The 22197-nt window shown below is 36.1% G+C and overlaps 2 protein-coding genes across 4 annotated transcripts; one reads left to right on the top strand and one right to left on the bottom strand.

Annotated features, from left to right (window-relative positions):
• Positions 1 to 232: 232 nt before the first annotated feature.
• On the bottom strand, positions 233 to 2157 carry CUNH11orf71 (chromosome unknown C11orf71 homolog). Its single transcript, XM_046465297.2, has one exon. It carries the CDS (start codon positions 2015 to 2017, stop codon positions 1658 to 1660), a length of 360 nt encoding a protein of 119 aa, XP_046321253.1. The 5' UTR covers positions 2018 to 2157; the 3' UTR covers positions 233 to 1657.
• A 30-nt stretch (positions 2158 to 2187) lies between these two features.
• Rbm7 (RNA binding motif protein 7) lies at positions 2188 to 10250 on the top strand. Of its 3 annotated transcripts, none has more exons than XM_046465286.2 (5): positions 2188 to 2438; positions 3567 to 3729; positions 4553 to 4640; positions 7248 to 7338; positions 8738 to 10250. In XM_046465286.2, the coding sequence occupies exons 1-5, from the start codon at positions 2343 to 2345 to the stop codon at positions 9098 to 9100; spliced, it is 801 nt and encodes a 266-aa protein (XP_046321242.1). In that variant the 5' UTR covers positions 2188 to 2342; the 3' UTR covers positions 9101 to 10250. The 3 variants fall into 3 exon arrangements, with proteins under 3 accessions (XP_046321242.1, XP_046321237.1, XP_058442157.1); XM_046465281.2 differs by having other exon boundaries at positions 7245 to 7338; XM_058586174.1 differs by having other exon boundaries at positions 2383 to 2679; positions 7245 to 7338.
• The last annotated feature ends 11947 nt before the right edge of the window (positions 10251 to 22197 follow it).

Genomic DNA, 22197 nt, shown 5'->3' with positions numbered 1-22197 from the left:
AAAAAGACTAATAGCTCCTGGCATATTGCCTTGCATGTTACACTCAACAAAAGGTAGTCAATCACCCTTCCTATGACCTGGTTTCTAGATTTCTCCCTTTATTAATTATATTAATTATTCTTATGGAAGTTCTCCAGTTATATCTTAAGATGCAATTCTAACAAATTACTGTGTAGTGTGACAATTTCATTTGAACATAATTATTTGAAGGAAGTCTACACAAACAAGAATATACTGAGAAAAATTTTTAATTGCATTAAAAATGGCATTTAAAAACTCACTTTCTCACCAGTTATGGTGGTGAACACCTGTAATTCAAGTGACTCAGGAGGATGGCAAGTTCAAAGCCAGCCTCAGCAATTTAGCAACACCATCTCAAAATAAAAAATAAAAAGGGCTGGGGATATAGCTCAGTGGTACAGCTCTCATAGGTTCAACCCTCAGTACCAAAACAGAACAAAATATAAAATCCAAATAACAACTAACACACATTCTCCCAATAACATTCTTTAAACCTTGGGGAATACATGGTTATGAGAACAAGATATCAGCAAAGGAACAATCAGCCAGACCAAGAATAGTGCAATAGCATGGGAAGCCATTGCAACCAATACTTATTTTTATTAGTGAACCTAATGAACAGTCCAATGTAATGATTACGCGTTGATTTATTAGCCTCTCCATTAAGAATGTACCCCTTGATCCAAATGTCAGGATTGCATAAAGCTCATCCACAGTGTTTATCACAGAGAAGATTCCCAAATATTTTTGTATGCTTGAAGGAGTAAAGGTAAGAAATTTCAAAGAAATATGAATAGATAACAAATGAGAGGAATCCGTAGGACTGATGTTCCAGCAGTCTGTTTTGCAACAGCAGATTCAGATTAAGGAGCTTGGATTGAAAGCAAACAAAATGAAAAATAGGAAAATTAATTTGGAGTCTTTGGCAAAGGAAATGCAAATCACCTCAGTAACACTGAAGGTTTAGGTGTTGTATTTTGTCTTTCAGTATGCAGAGTTGCGCGCCTATAATCCCAGCGGCCCAGTAAACTGAGGCAGGATAGGTGCCCGTCTCAGCAATTTAGGGTTAGGGTCAGGGTCTGGGTCTCAAAATAAAATATAAAAAGGGCAAGAGATGTGGCTAGGTGGTTAAGCCCCCGCTAGATTCAATCCTGATACCAAAAACAAACAACAGCAACAACAAGAAAGAGAATATTGAAGATGTTAAGTGCTGGGGAAGAGATGAAAGGATAAGGCAGTCTAATAAAAACGATTATTTTTCACCAACACAAGTTAAAGAGTCTGGGAATATGCCAGTTAAGGAGGCTCGAATTCTGTTCTCAAAGTAGGGGAACTAGCTGGGTAAGGTCGTGGAAATCAGAGAATTCTGATCCCAAACACGAATTGTGTAAACAAAAAGTGAATGATTGTTGCTCGGGTTTGTAATTACCAAAGAAGAAAATCCTTTCTGTCTTCTTCCTAAGTTAACCATAGTAAAACGTGTGATAACATTAACAAAACCCCTACATACGCAATTTTCTATTAAACAAAAGCGCGTCTCTCTAAAAATAAAAATGCTGTTACACCAAGAAAGGATTTTAAAAGAGGACTTGTTTGCAAGCTAATTGAGGGGAGGCATTTGCTTTTAAACTGAAGTTCAAGCTGTAACATTTCCAAATGCCAGACGCTGTTGCAGCACACTTCTTCGGAGATCGAGTTTGACCCCAGGGACTGGGTAAGGTGAGAATCTGGCTTGGCGGCTTCGGCTGCGGGTCTCCGGTTCCCTCCCCTTTGTAAGGCGGGTCGGGCTCAGGCCGCAGCGAGGTATTCGACGGCTCTGGGTCCGAATGCTAGGTCGAGCTGTCTGGCGAGGTGCAGGGCGAATCGCTCCAGCCCTGGCAGCGAGGGAACAGTCTCCAGAGAACATCGCCAACGCGCTGAGATCGCTGTGGGACGAGGGGTAAGCCACCCTGTTCCCTTGATCGCCGGCGGCCAGGGACACATAGTTCCGGGCCATTTTCAAACACTGCCTGCAGTGTTTACGGTACGTGGGTCGGTCAAGGTAGTCCTTTCGCAGAGCCGCAGATCAGTCCGGCCCCTCTCGGACGAGGACTCTAACTTTCCCGGAAGCCATAATCAACGACGCAACGCCCAGAGCAGCCGATTTAAGGAGGCCTCTCCTCTCGAGCATGCGCAGTCACCCGCCGCTCAAGCCGACGCCGGTCGCGAGCTAACGTGAAGGACGTTTACGTCATGACGCAAGGACGTAAGGTTTCCGAGAGTGCGCAGTGGGTGCGTCGGACCCGACCCTTCGGCCTGGGTGGGGAGGGGGCGTCGTTGAGATGGGGGCGGCGGCAGCGGAGGCGGACCGCACTCTCTTTGTCGGCAACCTTGAAACTAAAGTGACAGAGGAACTACTTTTCGAGCTTTTCCACCAGGTGAGCGGCTGTGGTCAGCCCCCTTGACTTTGGTTTTCTGGCTCGCCTAGAGCCTGGCCCAACGGAAACCCCACTTTCCTCGCGCGAGCTCGGCCGTCAGTCAGGGCACCCAGGTGGGCTGTATGCGAGTCGAGGGCGTCGTCGGGAAGTGAGGGTGGCTCTCTATTGGAAGAACCATAAGTAGTTGAAGCCAGAGGGGCTACGACAGGTAGTGGAGGAATCTGCAGGCACCCATTCCGTGGTAAGGAGTTACGGGACCTAAGGGACTGAACGTGTCTTCGTTGAATATGACTTTCCCTTTTTCCTCTTTTCTTCCCTTTAAGGTGGTTTCTGTTTGGTTCGCCTACCTCGGACGTTAGATTTCAGTTTCTGTGTCAGTGTCTGTTTATACTTAAGTTGCTTGTAAATTGCAAGATTATTAAAACATTTTAAAAGCCCACAAAATCTCCGTAGAAGCCGGGCATTGATGGCGCGCGCTAGCAATCCCATTGACTCGGGAGGCTGAGGCAGGAGCATACCAAGGTTGAGGCCAGCCTCAGCAATTGAGCGAGGCCCTATCTCAATAAAAAGGGCTGGAATGTGGCTCAGTGGTTAATCGCCCTGATCCAATCCCCGGTACAAAAACAAAAACCCTAGAAAAGCACCATTGTAGTGCTTCTGTGTTAAAATGTGCGAAAAATTCTAAGTATCCTGTTAGATTTCTCAGTCCTATCACCCAGTAACTGGTAATGTTTGATAAATGGATACAAAGTGAATTTTTGATTTGAGAAAATAACTTTCTCTTGTTCTTGCTTGTTTTCATGAAGGGGAAAAATGATAACTGATGGGCACTTTGTTAAAGTCATCCACAGTGCTTTGAAATGTAAAATTAGTGATTGTGTTTCTTTGTTGGCATCCTTAAAACTAAAGTGAGTCCTTGTGGACTCCCCTTATCCAAATAAGTGAATCTAATTTTCAGTTGAGTAGAATTTTTACTCCAAACCAAAATGGAAATCCATATGTATCCCTTTTCTTAAAGTTCCTGATTACATTTCAGTTGTTTTTAAACTTCATAATCTCTTTTTATTTGTAAAATTTGAATATTTTCCTGAAGTGCCTTTTAAAATTCTAAACACTTTTTGTTTATAGGCTGGGCCAGTAATAAAGGTGAAAATTCCAAAAGATAAGGATGGTAAACCAAAGCAGTTTGCATTTGTGAATTTCAAACATGAAGTATCTGTTCCTTATGCTATGAATCTTCTTAATGGAATCAAACTTTTTGGAAGGCCCATCAAAATTCAATTTAGATCAGGTAAACTGTTCGATGATGTTAGGGGAAGAAGGGTTGTTTGCTGCTGCTGCTGCTGTGTGTGTGTGTGTGTGTGTGTGTGTGTATTTTAAAGTGTATTAAAATTTAAAGAACCTCTGTTCTGGGTGAAAATGCTTTTGTAAGCTTTATGAGTAGAATACTTTTCCTTGACAATGGGTAACATTAGCACATGGATTTTGAAAGTCAAAATTTTAAAATGAGTTTAAAATTCCATTTGGATTAGGGAAAAGAACATATAAGGTTTATTATTAGAGTTTGGGTTTGGACCCATTCTCTTATGTGAAGCAAGGATTATCTCCTGATCCTGGCTGCTTTGAAATTTACATTTTCCAATTTTGATCTTGATCTTGTGTGGATGGAACTTCCCTATGTGTTAAATTTGGGGCAGGGGTGGAGGGAGGTTTAGAAATATTATGGCCAGATTGGATATTGATGGGGTTTTTTAGAATTTTTAAACAATTTTTTTCTAGTTGTTGATGGACATTTATTTATTTATTTATTTATGGTGCTGAGAATGGAACCCAGTGCCTCAACATGTGAGACAAGCGCTCTACCACTGAGCCACAACCCCAGCCCCAGACTGGACATTTATACATAAAATAGTACCTTGTTTGGAATGCGATGTTTTGCTTATCTGATAACATACATTTGTAATTTTTATTCTGATGAAATTGTAAACCGGTCTACAATTGATATTTTTCTCTTTTTAAACTGTGTTTACATCTTTGGGGTGGTTTGTGGTGGAGACAAAATTTCACATTTAAGTTTTCTACTACTTATAATTTTTCAAATTATTTCATTTTAGGAAGTAGTCATGCCTCACAGGATGTCAGTTTGTCATATTCCCAGCATCATGTTGGAAATTCAAGTCCTACTTCTACATCTCCTATCAGGTAATATTTCTCATTTATTGTTAAAGTAATTTCTCAGGTAATGAGTGAATAACTCCTTCGTTGTGCTCCTCTTTACTTGCCATGTTGGATTATTGTCATTATATCTGCCAATTTTAAGTGGACTGTAGGCAGACACATTATATATAATCTTAAAAATTCATATTGTTTTATGAAGACATACCCATACCCACGCATACTTGTGTACAATTGAAACAAAATTTCTCAAAATGTTACTTACCTTACTTTTGCCATACTCTGTACTCCATTTTATTTCATCTTTTAAATTTTCAAATTAATTTTATGACCACTATTGGTTATAGTTTTAAAATACTGATTTAGTGGACTGCATATGAAACTGAGAACTGGGAGTCTAGGTCTGCCTCTACCCATATTGATAAATGAACAGACTACTGAACTAAGAATTCATAAAATTGGAGTCCAATTACACAATTTTGACCTAGTCATTTCTCTGGTCCTATCCTTTTTAAGGAAATCTTGCTAGTTACTGTTGTTTAGAAAAGGGACCATATTTACTTAAATACATTTATTTTGTTTGCTTGGGGGGGTGCTATTTTATGCAGGTAATTTTTTATTCTATAGATCTGTTACTTAGTCATAATGGGCTTCATTCAAGAAAATTTTAACAAATACCATGCTATGTGTCTTGTTCTTCATTAAGAACATGCATATATATGATCTCATGTATTCCTCACAATAGTCTTATGAGGTAGGGATTATTTTATCATGCCTTATATGTGTGTGGGGGGGGAGAAATAAAGGTTTTCTTGGCCAGGTTTGAACTTCTCTTAATCAGTGTGCTGGATTCAAATCTAATCAGCATGATTGAGCCCTGCCACTATGACATATTGTCAAATGGAGCTTAAAAGTCAAGATGAAGACACAAATATATATTTTTGTGACTAATCACTTTAATTAGTTCTCTAGTGAAGAAATAGAAAGTACTTTGAGAAAGTTTTAACAGCAAGAGATGTTATAGATGGATGAGGAACTGAAAGAAGTCAGTGTACTTAGATCATAGTGAAAATGGAAAGTAGGTGATATTGGTGAATTAGCTAGAGGCTGAAGGTCTTATAGGCTGTAATCAAGATTGGAGGATTTTATCATAAAAACAGTAGGAAGGCATTGAAATAGGTAGTGATAGGAGCAAGTTTGCAGGGTTGTTTAGTCACAATGGGAGAATGGATTAGAAATGACATGAGTGAAAATAGACCATTTAGGAAGTTCTCCATAGCAGGGTATTGTTATAAATAGCAATGTAGCAACCAGATCATTGAGGCAGAGTTGGTGTTTTGGATTAAGGTGGTGGCAGGAGCTAGAAGGAATTGGATGGCTATGAAGAGATAGTGGAATTGTAAATGAACCACATTTAAAAATAGCAATGTCTCAATCCTTCTTAGCAGCTTAAATAATTTATAGTGTTTAAACACTTCTAGTTCAGTTGGAATTCAAAGCATCTCCATCCACTTTTATGGTATCTTTAAAGATCTACCAGGTGGAGAAAGAAAAAAAATGTTTTTCCCCTCTAGAAATTCTTAGAATAACATATAAGTAAATAGTTTTCATTAAAGGCTAGAATGTTTATTGTACTGATATACATCTAGTATATATATCTAGTACACTGATAAATAATGTGACTTAAGATACCAAGTGATTTGTCTTATAATTTGCCAAATTGATTATTTGATTTCAAATAATTTTTTTTTTTAGAGAGAGAGAATTTTTTTTTTTTTTTTTTGTAGGTGGACACAACACAATGCCTTTATTTTTATGTGGTGCTGAGAATCGAACTCAGGTCTCACCTGTGCTAGGCGAGCGATCTACCGATGAGCCACAATCCCAGCCCCAGAAAGACGTATTTTTAAATAATATAAAATCTTATGTATGTTATAGAACTCTTAATTTCTTACCACCCAAAAGCTATTTATCTTTCATGTCACAGTAAATGTTTATCCAATTTTTTAAGCCACAAGTCTACATTCAATCACTTTTTTATTCTATTTCTCTTATCCTTTGTGTAATCAGATTTTCCCATTTTAGTTCTCAGTATGGGCCTTTGCATTAGCTCAGAGATTGACAAGTTTTTTTTCTATGAAGAATCAGATAGTTAATATTTTAGACTTTACAGGCCATATAGTCTGTGTCTCTGCCATTGCAATATGAAGATAGTCACAGATAAGACAAAAAACAAAAGAACATGCTTATGTTCCAGTAAAATCTTGTTTTATAAATGAATTTGGTTCCTCACACTATTCCTTCTTCAGGTGGGAATGTTTTCCCTCCAGGTGATCTTGTTATTTGGTTCTCACTTCAAATGTGTCCTTTCTGGAAAGGTGGTCCCTGACCAACTTACCTAAAATAAAACTTCCTTTCTCACCTCCGATCCCCGGGGTCTTTAATCATGTTATATCACTTATAATCAAGTGAAAGTACCCTTCTGTCTGTGTTCTTCTCTTAGCGCTAAGAGTGCACATATCTTGTCTGTTTTGTTCATTTTCATCTTTGAGAACTGTGTCTTGCTTATGATTGGTGTTGAGTAAATATTTGTTGAATGAATGGTTATATGTTTGGTTTTCTTATTTTTAGCAGGTATGAAAGGACTGTGGATAACGTGACAGCATCGGCACAAGTAATACAGAGATCATTTTCTTCTCCAGAAAATTATCAGAGACAAGCAGTGGTAGGCTGATATTTTTCAACTTTGAGTTGCCTTAAAAAAAAAAAAAACTTTTAAATATTCATATTATATCAGATAATTGTTTTTAATTAACTTTATTGGAGGTTTCATTACTTAGGTCTTTTAGGCAAAATTATCTTTTGAAATTCTTAGTATTAACTTTTTCCTCAAATTTTTGTTAGACTAGCATGATCTTTGTAGATTTTTTTCATTTTAGTTTTCATTGGGCTGACACACATATTTAGAAATCTGAAGGTAGAAGTAAAACTGAATTTTCTTTTTTAAGTTTTTTTTTAATATATATTTTTTAGTTGTAGATGAACACAATACCTTTATTTATTTATTTTTATGTGGTCCTGTGTATTGAACCCAGTGCCTCACACATGCTAGGCAAGCGCTCTGCCACTGAGCTACAACTCCAGCCCCTGCATTTTCTTTTGTATTTCTTTTCAACCATCATTAGTGTGTGTTTGTGTCTTTGTGTATATATAACTATAGGTGAGTCAGTCTCTGAAGCTCTTGTTATGTGTCCCGAATGACTTCTTATAAACTTCCTCAAGTATTTTAATATACTTCAGTCTTCTAGACCAGCCTTGAACATTGTAGTCTTTTTTATAATAAAATCACAGTAAGACTGTTCTTTAGTGTTTCATCTTTGTTTCCACTTATTTGAACATGTCCTTCATTTTGCTTGTTTATTTGCCATAGTTCTTAAGTTTCTTTCTTTTTGTTTTCCCACAGGTTTTTGTATTTTAATGGTCTGCAAAATAAGTATCCAAAGGCAGAGTTTGGAAACTAATTGGCCTAGTCATTTACCATGCCTCCATTTTCCCCTCATTAGTGTTCTCTTAATTTATTCACTAGTCATATTCATTGTCTTATTCCAATAAACCCTTCTAGCCCTTAACTTCTAGAACTGTTAATTGCTTCTAAGATCTGTAACCTGTCTCAGCCAGAATTATTTGTTCTTTGAACCCATTCTGTGTTTCCCTATTATCTTTACAATTTTCTTTCCTTCCATACCTTCCCCTTGAAACATTTTCCTTAAATTACTCCATCTGTTCTTTTAATACATCATACGCCACTTTTATGAAGACTTTCCTGATGATACTGAGGTCTCGGTTCTTTATATGTTCATTACGCAGTGACTTACATGGTCATTTTATATGTGCTCTTCCCAAGTTGTATTCTTGAAGGCAAGATGAAATATTTATAAGTATCTTATAGGTACACAGTGGGATGATTGAAGCTATTGTATTGTTAGGTTTAATACAGATTCTGTGTAGGCAAGAATGATTTTGCTTTTCTTTCATTGTCACTTTGGTTAACTGTGACCAAATATATATTAGCTTTGATATCTAGAAGTATTTGCAGTTAACATTTCTTTTTCTTCTTTCTTCAGATGAACAATGTTTTGAGACAGATGTCATATGGTGGGAAATTTGGGTCTTCACATGTGGATCAGTCAGGATTTTCACCATCAGTTCAGTCACATAATCATACTTTCAATCAGTCTTCAAGCTCCCAGTGGCGCCAAGATGCATCATCATCACAGCGTAAAGTCAGACAGAATTCTCATCCCTACCTTTCAGATAGACATTATAGCCGCGAACAGCGTTACACCGATCATGGATCTGATCATCATTACAGAGGAAACAGAGATGATTTCTTCTATGAAGATAGGAATCATGATGGCTGGAGCCATGAGTATGATAACAGAAGAGACAGCAGTAGAGATGGAAAATGGCGCTCCTCTCGACACTAACTGTTAGTAAACGGACATTGTTTCATGGGATCATTTTAGGCCTGTTTGACTAAGTTGGTATGGAAATATTTTGAAAAACTATAAAGCAGCTTTACAAGTTGCCACATTTCTTTATAAGTTTTTTAAAACCTAGAGCTACAATTTAATACAGAAATGAGAAGAATTGTGGTTTCAATTTTATTACATTAATAACCTCTCACCTCAGGGCTTTATGAAGAGGAAAGGGTTTTATGCAAAAGAAATGCCACAATTCCTACTCATTTTAGGTAGTTTAGGAAGGGTGAATTGTATAGAGTGGTTGTATTATAAAGCAAATATTTTAATTATCTGTGGTCCTTTTGTATTGCAGTTTGTTAGTGAATCAGATTTTGGTGTATATAACAACATCCAACTTGATAGTCTGCAAAGGCTATCTGTATTTTGTTAATAAGTTAGAAAAAAACTTTCTTTTCAGTGATACATTTTATTGACATTTTATTTGAGAACGCTTATTGGGTTAAGTTTGAGGATAAATCATATTGCATAACTGAGAGAATTTAAAAGTGTAAATTCTATGACATGCTTTTTTGAGTTTTACCCAAATTGAACATATAAATGTACACATATTATTTCAGTCTAAAATTATAGAATTTGTTCATTCAATCATGTTGTATGACTGGTCTCAGGAAATGAAATATCTTTACATGTATATTTTTACATTAAAAATTACATTCTAGTATAAATCTTTTTCAGGAAGAACAAAAAATATCAGTGCATAGTCAGATAAAATGGAAAAATGTTTTACTGAAAATATTGTCTTTGGGGAAAAAATTCATGAAGCCTTTAAGTGCTGCATCTGTCACTCAGACTTTAGAAATTTTAACATTTTCAATGTTCTCAGGATGTGAATACAAAGACACATTTTATTATCAAGGAGATTGTACAGGTCGCTCTTTTTTTGTTTGAATATTGGAAAAGAATGTAATGTTAACATTTTCTGGTTTTAAAATTTTAAAATCAAATTGTTTAACCAAACTTTTATGTATCAAGATGCTGTTTCCCTTTCATTGAAGAAATGTTTATAAAAATTCGTTCCTGAAAAATTTGAATCCTTTTTAATACCACACCATTTGTACTATGTTGCTTTTTAATATATTAAAAACAAAAAGGAGTGGTGTCTTTTGTCTTTTTCTTCTTTTTTTGACATCACTAACTTCAGAGACATTTAGTAAGTAGGCAACTACTTTTATTCAATAATTGTTTAGTTGTTGGTGGTCAGTCTTTAACTGAGACCATCTTGAAGTTTATTTCTTGTAGATACTGATGTTGGTAATTTAGATTTAGGTTTCAGTGACCTTTGGTTTATAGTTTGGAGTACAATAAACTAGTTACTCTCCCTGGTCTCTAGGCTGTTCCGTTCTGTGCGTAGGTAAATGGAGCTGTGTGACTACTTGGCACAGAATTAAGATGAAAGTATTTGTTGGCTTAAGCAGTTTAATAGTAGGATTTGTTTCCATTGAGCCTGTTATTTTCAGGTGTCTTGCCGATATGAAAACTTATTCAGTAGATTTGAAGATAATGATAGTACTGCTTTTATGCACTTTATGGTTCAGATCTTTTCATTTTATTCACAGATGTTCTTGTCTTTGAATAATCATTTTCTCTTATGGTGGCTTTTTAGGGGAACCCTTGAAGTTACAGTGAATCTTTTTCACTTGTTTCACCTAGTTGAAAATAACCAAACCAAATACTATGTAAAGCAACAGAATGAGACAGCTACTGGTGTAGCCCCAAATTCATCGACTCCACCATTCCCCATCAAATCAATTTTTATACCACTTTTTCCATATCCATTGCCACCATAGCAGAATGGGCAATCATCTGAACAGGATTATTCCAACAGCACTCTCTTTTTTTCCTTCCAGCCTGCCTCAAATTTGTTTTATATACTGTAAAACTTGGGGATGTAAATCTGATGTGATTTACCTGAATTACACCTCCAAGGCCTCTTTAAATATGAAATTCTTAACCTAATATGACCCCTCACTTTGGTTTCTGCCTACTTCAATCCCCTTTCATCACTCTGCCTCATTAGCCCTCAGGAACTGTCCACTGATCAGTTGAAGCGTGACTTCCTTTAGAGAGCCCTTCCAGAACTCCAAAATCTAGATTGTCAATTTATGTATTCCTTAAACTATTCCTTTATCCAAATTTATTGTTAGTTGAATATAGTGTTTATTTCATAAAACTCCCCATATTTCTACTTATAGTCTCTTATTCCTGATTATTTTTTATGTTCCCACCATACTTACTTGTGAGAGGCTGTACTACTGACATACATTCTACATTTATTTTTGTTAAAAGCTCCCCATGGTAGTATTACTTTTGTTACAATGACTTCAGGGAGACTCCAATAAGGGAAAAAAAAAAACCTATTATTCCCATAGCTACTATTTCTGGAGCTCTTCACTTCTTTATCTAGATCAATTTATACTTTGATATTAATCTTCTGCCTGAAGAACTTCCTTTAATATTTCTCATATGCAGGTTTGAAGTCTCATTCACTTTGATTTTCAAAATACGTTTTTGCTGGGTATAGAATTCTAAGTTGATGGATTTAAATTATTTTTTTAATACCTAAATGTTGCTCCATTGTGCTTTTACTTGTTTCATGTGAGAAATTTGCTATTGGGTATATAATGTGTCATTTTTCTCTGGCTGGTTTTAAGCAATAGATCATAGTGTGCTTTCATGTAGTTTTGTTTGTGTCATTTGTGCTTACACTACATTGAGCTGCATGCATCTGTAGGTTTATAGTTTCATCAAATTTTGGCCATGATTTGAATTATTTTTGGTATACTTTCCTTGGGAACTCCAATTGCATTTATCTGAGATGGCTTCATGTGTTCCAGAGTTAATTGTTATTTTTCAAATTAATTTTCCTATTCATGTTTCATTTTGAATAGTTTGCCTTGCTATGCTTGAACTTCACTAATCCTTTGTTCTGTGGTGTCCAATTAGCCATAATTTATATATTCATCATCTTATACCTTGTAGGTTTTTTTTCCTTCATAAGTTGGATTCAGATCTTTATCTTTGCTGTCTCTACTTAAGTTTTTTGAATGTAGGCAATACAGTTTATAACACTTTTTAATGCCTATGGTAATTCTATATTCTTATTAGTTCTGGGTTGGTTTTTATTGGTTTGCAGACTCCTATTGGATGTATTTTTCCCACTCCTTTGTATCACTTGTAATTTTGATTATGTGCTGGGCATTTTAAATCTTACTATATTAGATGATTAATATTTTTGTATTCTTGAACTTTGTTCTAGGACACAGTTAAAGTTAAATAGAAACCTTTGTTTCCCTTCAAGATTTGCTTTTAATATTGCTTGGTAGTATTCAAAAAGTATTTGATACAAGGTTAATTACTGAGGCTAGACTCTCCTGAATATTCTAATAGGTGCCTTATGAGTTATGAAATTTTCTACTCTGGTTTGAGAACAGACACTGATTCTGTTCTTAGATGAGTGTGTTTCTTCTAATTCTTTGGGGGAAATTCCTTCCCCAGCCTTGTATAGTTTTTTCAAACCTATACGCTAATCAGTACTTTCAAGAATACTGGAAAAAACCCTTTGGGGTTTCTTGCAGTTCCCTTCCCATGCTTACCACACTTCAGTTCTGAGTGTAGGGCAATCCAGTTGCCACAGTTTCCCTGGACCCCCATCTGTTTCTTCTCAATTTCAGGAAGTTTCCCAGGCTCTGCCTGCCCTGTGCCCAACCCTTCTACACTACAACCTGAAAATCTCCTCAAGGTAGCAAGCTGAGGCAGTTGGACTCACCTCATTTGTTTCTCATTTCTCAGGGTTCATTGTCTTCTGTTCCTGATGTCTGGGTCTTGTTTTATGTATTTCGCCTTTGTATTAGTTTAGGAAAGAGGGCATATCTGATCCCTGTTACTTTATCTTGGTCAGAAATGGAAGTTTATGCTTGGGTTTTGATGTAAGAGTACTCACTAGTTATCACAAAATGTCTATTTTTAGGTTTGATTTTTTTTTTTGCCCTTGAGTTATTAAAGGGAGTCTTTTTATTTATTGCAATAGTTTGGATCTGGATGTCTACTTAAAGGCCCACATGTTAAAGACTTTATTCTCAGCTTGACACTATTTAGAAGTGGTAGAGCCTAGGGGAGGATTTAGGTCATTTGGAGCATTCCCTCAAAGGGGGGGCATCTCTTCCTCTTTTTCTTTGCTGGCCTTCCATACCCTGTACTCCCCTCCCCCTTTAGGTACAATCTTGCTATACACCCAGAAGCAACAGGGACAACTAAGCATAGACTGAAACCCCCATTAGTCAAAATAAGTCTTTTCTCTTTTTAAGTTCATTTTCTTATGTATTCTGTTAGTAGTGGAAAGCTGACTAACATAATTAGAAATTATATTCTTCTCCAGTCTTCTGTTGTGGTTTCTAATTTTATAGCCCCATGAACAGAGAATGTGACCTTTGGGATACAATCTTGTAAAGAGACTAAACAGGTTGCTATCTCATCTCTTAATTTTGAGAGAGATTAGTTAACATTGTCATTTTTCTGTGAGTTTTGCTTTATACATGCCAAAGCTATGCTAGTTGCAAAAGTTATGTCTTTATCATGCACTATTAATTTTATGAATATAAAATATCCTTGATGTATTTTAAAGTTAATTCTATTTTGTTTTATATTATTATTATTGTCAACATCCTTATTTTCATTGATATTTTATTAGTATTAGGTATGTCTTTTGTACTGGTTAATTGTTAGTATTTCTTTGTCATTTGATTTTGTCATTTGATTCCTCTTATATTTTCACACATTCCTGCTGTGCTCTCTTTCTTAAATATATATGCTTATAATATTGAGCCTCTATCCTTTGTTCTTTTTCTTCTATCTACTACAGAATTTTGTAACCCTGGGTACATACTGTAACTTCCTAGGAACCTCTCCAAAAAAGTACCTAATCTTTATCCTAGAATCTCAGGAAGGGAGGAGGTTTGTATCAGTATTATTTTTTAAATTTTTTATTTGTCCTTCTTAATTGTACATGAGAGCAGAATGCATCTCAATTCATCGTACACAACTGGAGTGCAACATTTCAATTCTCTGGTTGTACATAGTATAGAGACATACCATTGTGCAGTCATGTATGTACCTAGGGTAATGTTGTCATCTCATTCCACCATCTTTCCTATCCTCATAACCCCCCAACCCTATCCTTTGCCCAATCCCAAATTCCTCCATTCTTCCCATGTCCCCCCTCTCCCGCCAATCTTAGATCAGCGTCCACTAATCAGACAAAACATTCAGCTTTTGGTTTTTGGGGATTGGCTTACTTTGCTTAGCATAATATTTTCCCAACTCCATCCATTTACCTGCAAGTGCCATAATTTTATTCTCTTTTAATGCTGAGTAATATTCCATTATGTATACCACAGTGTCTTTATCCATTCATCTATTGATGGGCATCGAGGTTGGTTCCAAAGTTTAGCTATTGTGAATTCAGCTGCTATAAACATTGGTGTGGCTATGTCACTATAGTATGCTGATCTTAAATCCTTTGGGTATAGACAGAGGAGTGGGATAGCTGGGTCAAATGGTGGTTCTATTCCAAATTTCCTGAGGAATCTCCACACTGCTTTCCAAAGTGGTTGCACCAATTTGCAGTCCCACCAGCAATGTATGTGTGTATCTTTTCCTTCACATCCTCTCCAACACTTACTATAGCTTATATTCTTAATTCCTGCCATTCTGACTGGGGTGAGATGAAATCTTAGAGTAGTTTTGATTTGCATTTCTCTAATTACTAAAGCTGTTAACACTTCTTTTATATTTGTTGATCGCTTATATATCTTCTGAGAAGTGTCTGTTCAGTTCCTTAGCCCATTTATTGATTGGATTTTTTATTGAGTTTTTGAGTTCTTTATATATCCTGGAGATTGGTACTCTATCTGATATATATGTGGTAAAAATTTGCTCCCATACTGTAGGCTCTCTCTTCACCTCAATGATTGTGTCTTTTGCTGAGAAGAAGCTTTTTAGTTTGAGTCCATCTGTGTTATTGATTCTTGATTTTATTTCTTGTGCTTTAGGATTCTTGTTAAGAAAATCAGGCCTAATCAGACATGATGAAGATTTGGGCCTACTTTTTATTCTATTAAATGCAGGGTTTCTGGTCTAATTCCTAGGTACTTGATCCACTTTGAGTTGAGTTTTGTGCATGTGTGAGAGAGAGGTTTAGTTTCATTTTGCTGCATATGGATTTCTAGTTTTCCCAGCACCATTTGTTGAAGAGCCTGTCCTTTCTCCAGTGTATGTTTTTTGGTGCCTTTGTCTAATATAACTATATTCATGTGTGTTGGTCTCTTTATGTTCTATTTTGTACCATTGCTCTACATGTCTATTTTGGTGCCAATACCATACTGTTTTTGTTACTGTTGCTCTGTAGTATAGTTTAAGGTCTGGTATTGTGATGCCTCCTGCTTCACTTTTTTTGCTAAGGATTGCTTTGGCTATTCTGGGTCTCTTATTTTTCCAAATGAATTTTATGATTGCTTTTTCAAGTTCTGTGATGAACATCATCAGGATTTTAATAGGAACTGCATTCAATCTGTATAACAGTTTTGGTAGTATGGCCATTTTGACAATATTAATTCTGCCTATCCAAAAACAAGGGAGATCTTTCTATCTTCTAAGTTTTTTTTTTTTTTTCAATTGCCTTCTTTAGTGTTCTGTAGTTTTCATTGTAGAGGTCTTTTACCTTTTTTGTTAGATTGATTCCCAAGTATTTTATATGTTTTTTGAAGCTGTTCAGTGGATTCACACTTTTATATAGAAATGCATCTGATTTATTGGTATTGATTTTATATCCTGGTACTTTGCTGAATTCATTTATTCATTCTAAAAGTTTTCTGGTAGAATTTTTTGGATCTTCTAAATATAGGATTATATCAGTATTTTTTAAAAGGCTATAATATGCAATCAGAATTGAAAAATCTAGTGTCATACTATTTCTAATTGTCTAGTGTTTTAAATTCCCAAAAATAAAAATTTATAGCTTCATATCAAGGAATCAACTGAAACAGTTGTTTCATCAGTCTAGATAAAATCAGAAAGTAGAACTAAGTGACATAGGGTGAGGAACTTATTATAGGGGTATAACTTTATTAAATTTTGATTGCTAATGGAGCAGTCTACTGACCTGAAGTCATCATAAGTCAGCCAGACTAGCAGTTGAAAAGGAAAGCTAAACAAGAACAAGAGCAGGAACAAACTAGAAACTTCTAGGAAAAAAATGGAGCTTGCATTTCTCTCTCATTGTTCCACCTTACATGACTTGGATGGCCTGAGCTGAACCTATCTTCAGTGCAGGACTCAGAAAGGTTAAAAGAGATGTGGCAAGAGCTGGAGGTTGAGTGTTCACACCAACATATGCCAGGAAATCAGCAAGCATTGTGCATGAGGCATCACAATGCCTAACCACTATTATTTAGAGAATAAAGATTATAGCTGCTACTTCCTTTATGACTTCCAAAGCCCAAGAAAATCTATTTTGTGGTCAACTGTATTGCACTTCTGACGCTACCTACCTACAGTTAGGCCAAATTTCACAGGTTAATCGTTTAGTTCTCTATGAGGCTGTCTTCAATTCAGACAACAGCCACAAGCTCAGGGATTCCCAGATCACCCACATTAAAGATGAACTGGCTTCAAATTAAGAGGCTCCCATTACCTCCTCAGATTCAAAATTTACTAGAAAGATTTATAGAATTCAGGAAAAAGCTATACTTGAGATTATAGTTTTTCTATTGCCAAAAGTTATAAATCAGCATCAACCAAAAGAGGTGATACATGGGCAGAGACCCAGAAGAGTCTCAAAAATGAAGCTTCCATGTCTTCTGCCAATGGAATCAGGATGCATTACCCTCAAGCACATCAATGCATTATTTCCAATCAAGAACTTTGAGTTTCAATGTCCAGAGTTTTTTTTATTGGAGTTTGTTAAACAGGTATCATTCATTGAATCCTGGCCCCATGATTAAACTCATTCTCTAGCCCCCTCCCATCCCAGGAGTTCAGACTGATATCATTCCTCTTCAAGCCCCAACCCTCTAATCACATGGTTGTCCTTTCTAGCATGCCAGATCTCCTGAAACTCTCCATGCGTCACCTCTGTAGATAAACTATCAGGGCTTACCAGGAATAATGAAGACAGTCCTATCACTTGAATTGAATTTAGGCTTTCTCTCAGGAATTAGAAACATAGCTTTACTATACAACACCAGCTCTAAATAGGAATTGGACAGGGAAGGGAATTCTGTGAACTTACCTGAGTTGACGTAGTATAAGGCCATCACAACAGCATTTTATCTGTCTCCTTTGTATCCCATCAAGAAAGTATCTTTAAGTCAGTTTTCACATTTTTTGCTGCCTCTCTCCCACAATTTGTACACAGACCACCTCCAATGCTTTATCACAATCTCTTGGAGTCAGTTTTAGATGGCCATTTGTATTTTAAAATATGGTCCTTTATTTAAGAGAGCTGAGCCCATAGGAGTAGAGAGTAGAATGGTGGTGACCAGAACTGGCAGTTGGGCATATAGGTAGTAGATAAGGAAAAGGGAGATACTTGTCAAAGTATAAAGTTTCAATTGAACAGGAGGAATAAGTTCTGGTGATCTACTGCACAGTATACTGACTGTAATTAATGTGCTGTGTCTTTCAAAATAGCAAAAGGAAAATATTTTGAATGTCATATCCACAAAGAAATAATATTTGAGGCAATGGATATGTTAACTAGTCTGATTAGATGATTCCACAATACATATAAGTAACAAAATATCACATTGTACCCCATAAATATACACGATTATTATTTGTCAAATAAAAATAAAGTTAAAAAATAAAAATTCTTTCTCTTTCTAAAATAATTTCTTGAGAACTGCCTTTACATTTGTGATTCTTCACATTTAATTAACTTTTGCTCCTTTCTTTTTTAAGAGAGAGGGAGAGAGAATTTTAATATTTATTTTTTAGTTATCGGCCGACACGACATCTTTGTTTTGTATGTGGTGCTGAGCATTGAACCTGGGCCATACACATGCCAGGCGAGCGCGCTACCGCTTGAGCCACATCCCCAGCCCTTGCTCCTTTCTTAATTGATCACTCTTTGCTATTTCCTATTTCTATCATTATAGAATATAGGACAATAAATAAACCTGGTTTGTGTCTAGATTTTGGCACCAAAACAAAACAACAACAAAACTTTATTATGTGTGAGGACAAGTGCATGGATTACTGCATACATGGCATACATTAAGGGCATCTTAGTGGCAAACCACTCCCCAGTGCTAGGCATGTGAGTGGCAAACCGCTTACCCCATAGGCACAACCCTAAGCATGAGGCCTTGTGTTGCAGTCCCTGCGCTTGCTCCATGGCCTACTCCCCAATTAGTCGCTGCAAGGACAGCTGGCCAGAAATTGTATTGGTGGCTGCCTGTAATCTGCTTAGCTACTGCCTGAATATATATACATCGCAACTGTGCAATAAAATCAGACCTGCTTCCTGCTTGGTCTGTGGAGGTCTTGATTAGTGACTCTGCAGCCACACTCTCCTCTACTCTGTTCCATGGATCTCCTCACTGGATGAGAGAGAGCCCACACAATTATGCTACTTTCTGTAACATTAAATAAATTACATTTAAAAATTTACATTCCTATGGAGAAAGGAAAACGGTTGACAATTTAAAATCATATACATTGTATTTGGTTTAGGTCTTGGTATGTTGAAATGTAGATTGGAATAACTTTTCTTATAACTAGTATTTACTAGTCATTAACTAGTATTTACTACTGTGTTTTAATCCATTTATAACTGTTTTACAGAGGAGAAAGTTGATAATTTCCCTAAGATTACACAATGAAAGGAACTTAATTCATATCCAGTTAGTCTAGTAATTCCAGAGATTAAGCTCAACTTTTATGCTTATTTTAATTATGTGTGACAGCATAATAGCAAAAGGCAAAGGTAGACAAAAATTGCTTTTATGACTTAATGTTTAAAATTCTTGCATTTTGTGCTTAAAGTAATTGTTTCTTCTTATAATTTCAGTACTTTTTTTCTCTGTGAATAATAGGAAAGACAACACGAATGTAACTCTTTGTGCAACAATTATAGTTTCTGTTCTCAAAAATGGAAAAAGAAATTGGACAGAATCATCATTATATTTATGCTATCAAAGATGTTTGAAATGCAAAGAGATATTTTGATATACCAGTTAAAAATGTTTATCTGTATTTCTTTTAAAACTTTTTATTCCTTAAGAATAGAGAATACAGGGCTGGGGATGTGGCTCAAGGGGTAACGCACTTGCCTGGCATGCACAGGGCGCTGGGTTCGATCCTCAGCACCACATAAAAATAAAATAAAGTTGTTGTGTCCACTGAAAACTGAAAAATAAATATTAAAAAAAAGAATAGAGAATGCATTCACATGGTTTCAAAACCCAAACTAAACTAATAGGTACATGTTGAGAAGACTTGTTCCCACTCTTGTCTCTTGTAGCTCATTCCCCACCAGTTCCCCATAGGCAGTACTTTCTTAGTTTAAGTGTCCTTCCAATGTTTCTTTATGAAAAAAAATTTGTATTTCCCCTCTTTTCTGTCACATGATTTTTTTTTTCACTTAAAACAATTACAACCCAGAGGTTTGAGTTGTGATTATTCCAAAGCAATTTTTATGGCTCTGGTAAAGAATACCATTTGGAAAATCTATAGAATGATGATATTTTAATGTCTTACTTCCTTGCTTTATTTTGATATCAGTGAACATTATACTTCTCATTTTTTAAAAAAAATGAGAAGTATAATGTTCTCAAATTTCATTAATATTTTTTTTTCCTGAGAATCAAGAGTGTGGCCCAGTTCCTGGTAGCCAAAGTAAAAAATGCATTCATTCCATTTGTTACAGTTATCAATTTTGTAGAACAGATTTTATAGATGGGAAAATGAAAGCTGTTTCCTGATCTGTCAAAAGAAAACAACTCCAAACCCCAAATGAAATATTCTGACTTTTACAGTTTTGGAGGTTTCAGTCCATGGTCAGGTAGACCTACTGCTTTTGGGCCTGTGGGCAACAGGTAATGGAACAAATGACCTCTCATGCTTAAGATGAAAGAGAATGGACAAAGGGGTTGATGCTCCCAATGACTGGAGAACTTGCCACTAAGACCCATCTCTGAAAGTTTCCACCACCTCTCCACAGTGCCAAACTGGGGATCAAGCCTCTAACACATGGACCTTTTGGGGACATTTCAAACCCTAACTACAGCTGTGTTCTTGCAGTATTTGATAAACACTGAATACTCAGTGTTTGTTGAACTGATTTGAGACAAAATGCAATTCAAATTTCATAAAGACCTTTAGAGTGTCCATTTTGTACAATATGGTTTTCAAGATTACAAACTTAATAGTGTACAGGATAAATCGTTTTATTATTCTTTATTCATCTCTGGACAATTGGAAAGAAGTAAACAACAGCATGTTAACATTTCTCAGGTGCAGTTCCACAAAATACGAAGAGATAGTATTAACCAGTAAATGATATTGCTTATTTCAAAATAAAATGGCTTTATTAACTGTAGGACACTTTATAGGTGTGAGATTGTCTCATTACTTTGGTGATGATTAACAAGTATTACCACCAATACTGTATGGCTCTGTGCTAGACCTATAAAAGTATAAAAATAAATGTATTCTGTAAGTTAAAATCTATCTTAACAGAATGGTCATAAAGCATACCAGATAAAGTTGGCAGGGTACACACTTGTTAACAATATTTATGCACTTGCTGTAAGAACATGAGAAACCAGGGTTCTCTTCCAGGTGGAAGTAAGGAGGAATTATTAAAGGGTTTGGAATGATTCTAAAGATGAACTATGGTTGTGGGGATCAATACTGGATTGATTATTACAGTCATCTTTTCTCAGAAGGTGGGAGTAAAGAGGAGTTGGGGTAGACACTGGTACAAAATTAACAGCAACAACAACAAAAAATAAAATTAAAAGCCATGTGAATATTCACAATAGCCAAAATGGTGGAAGCAAACCTGAGTGTCCATAGATGGGTGAATAAACAAACAAAATATAGTATGTATGTATGATGGAATATTAGTATGCCTTAAAAAGGTAGGAATTTCTGGTACCTCTACTATTAAATGAAACTTGAGGACATTATACTAAGTGAAATAAGTCACAAAAAGACAAATACTATATGGATCTACTTATGAGGTATCTAGTGTCATTAAATTCAGAGACAGAAAGTAGAATGGTGGTTGCCAGAGGCTATGCCATGCTGGATGGGTAGAGTTGGGGAGTTGAATGATCAGTACCAAGTTGTAGTTTGGGAAATGAAAGAGTTCTGTTAAACTAATGGCAGTGATGTTTGCACAATATGAAGATATTTCATACCACCATGCTATATACTGGAAATAGTTAAAATGGTACATTTTATTACAATTAAGAAGATTTAAAAAAATAAAAAAGTAGTGATCTCAAAAGAAAAAAAGGGGGGGGGTGGGGTGGGAGCATTTGTGTGGCCTTGGTTATGTCATGGTCTTAGATTCAGTTGGGAACATTAGTCTGATTCTCAGCACTGCTCTCTCAGGGGCCTGTTTCCTTGGAAACCAAAATTAAGATAAATGTGGAATGTTGTGTTTGAAATCACTTTATCTGAATTTCTGCACCTGGGTTAAAAACAGAGGCTGCTTCTCCAACACAGTGACCCACAAGGCTTACATTCTTTAAGCAAGAGGAAATGTTCTGTTTTTCACTGAAAAGACTTCAAAGTTTTCCATACTCTGATTTTAGAAAACAAGACTTCTAGGCACCATGTCCTTAAGTTAATTAACAAAAGAAGTCCTTATAAATTCACGGCAGAATTGAAAAAGTAGTCTCTAAATGGAGTAATGTGGCTTTGGGATAAATCCTGTCAGGAAAGGGAAAGGGAAAGGGAAAAAAATGATTCCAAGATAGGATCAGCTTGCCTTCAGAGTCTAGGGCCTTTGATTCTTGTGTCGGGCCTCTTTC

Source organism: Marmota monax, unplaced genomic scaffold (genome assembly GCF_021218885.2).
Source record: "Marmota monax isolate L192 unplaced genomic scaffold, Marmota_monax_Labrador192_F-V1.1 WCK01_AAM20220418_F8-fsc00045, whole genome shotgun sequence".
In the NCBI taxonomy this organism is placed as follows: Eukaryota; Metazoa; Chordata; class Mammalia; order Rodentia; family Sciuridae; genus Marmota; species Marmota monax.
This window is presented reverse-complemented; position numbering and strand designations above follow the sequence as displayed.

Coding starts and splice junctions, on each gene's coding strand:
- CUNH11orf71 (XM_046465297.2), bottom strand. CDS start 2,017: ATGGCCCGGAACTATGTGTCCCTGGCCGCCGGCGATCAAGGGAACAGG.
- Rbm7 (XM_046465281.2), top strand. CDS start 2,343: ATGGGGGCGGCGGCAGCGGAGGCGGACCGCACTCTCTTTGTCGGCAAC. Junction 2,439..3,566: donor TTTTCGAGCTTTTCCACCAG/GTGAGCGGCTGT, acceptor TTTTGTTTATAG/GCTGGGCCAGTAATAAAGGT. Junction 4,641..7,244: donor ACTTCTACATCTCCTATCAG/GTAATATTTCTC, acceptor TCTTATTTTTAG/CAGGTATGAAAGGACTGTGG.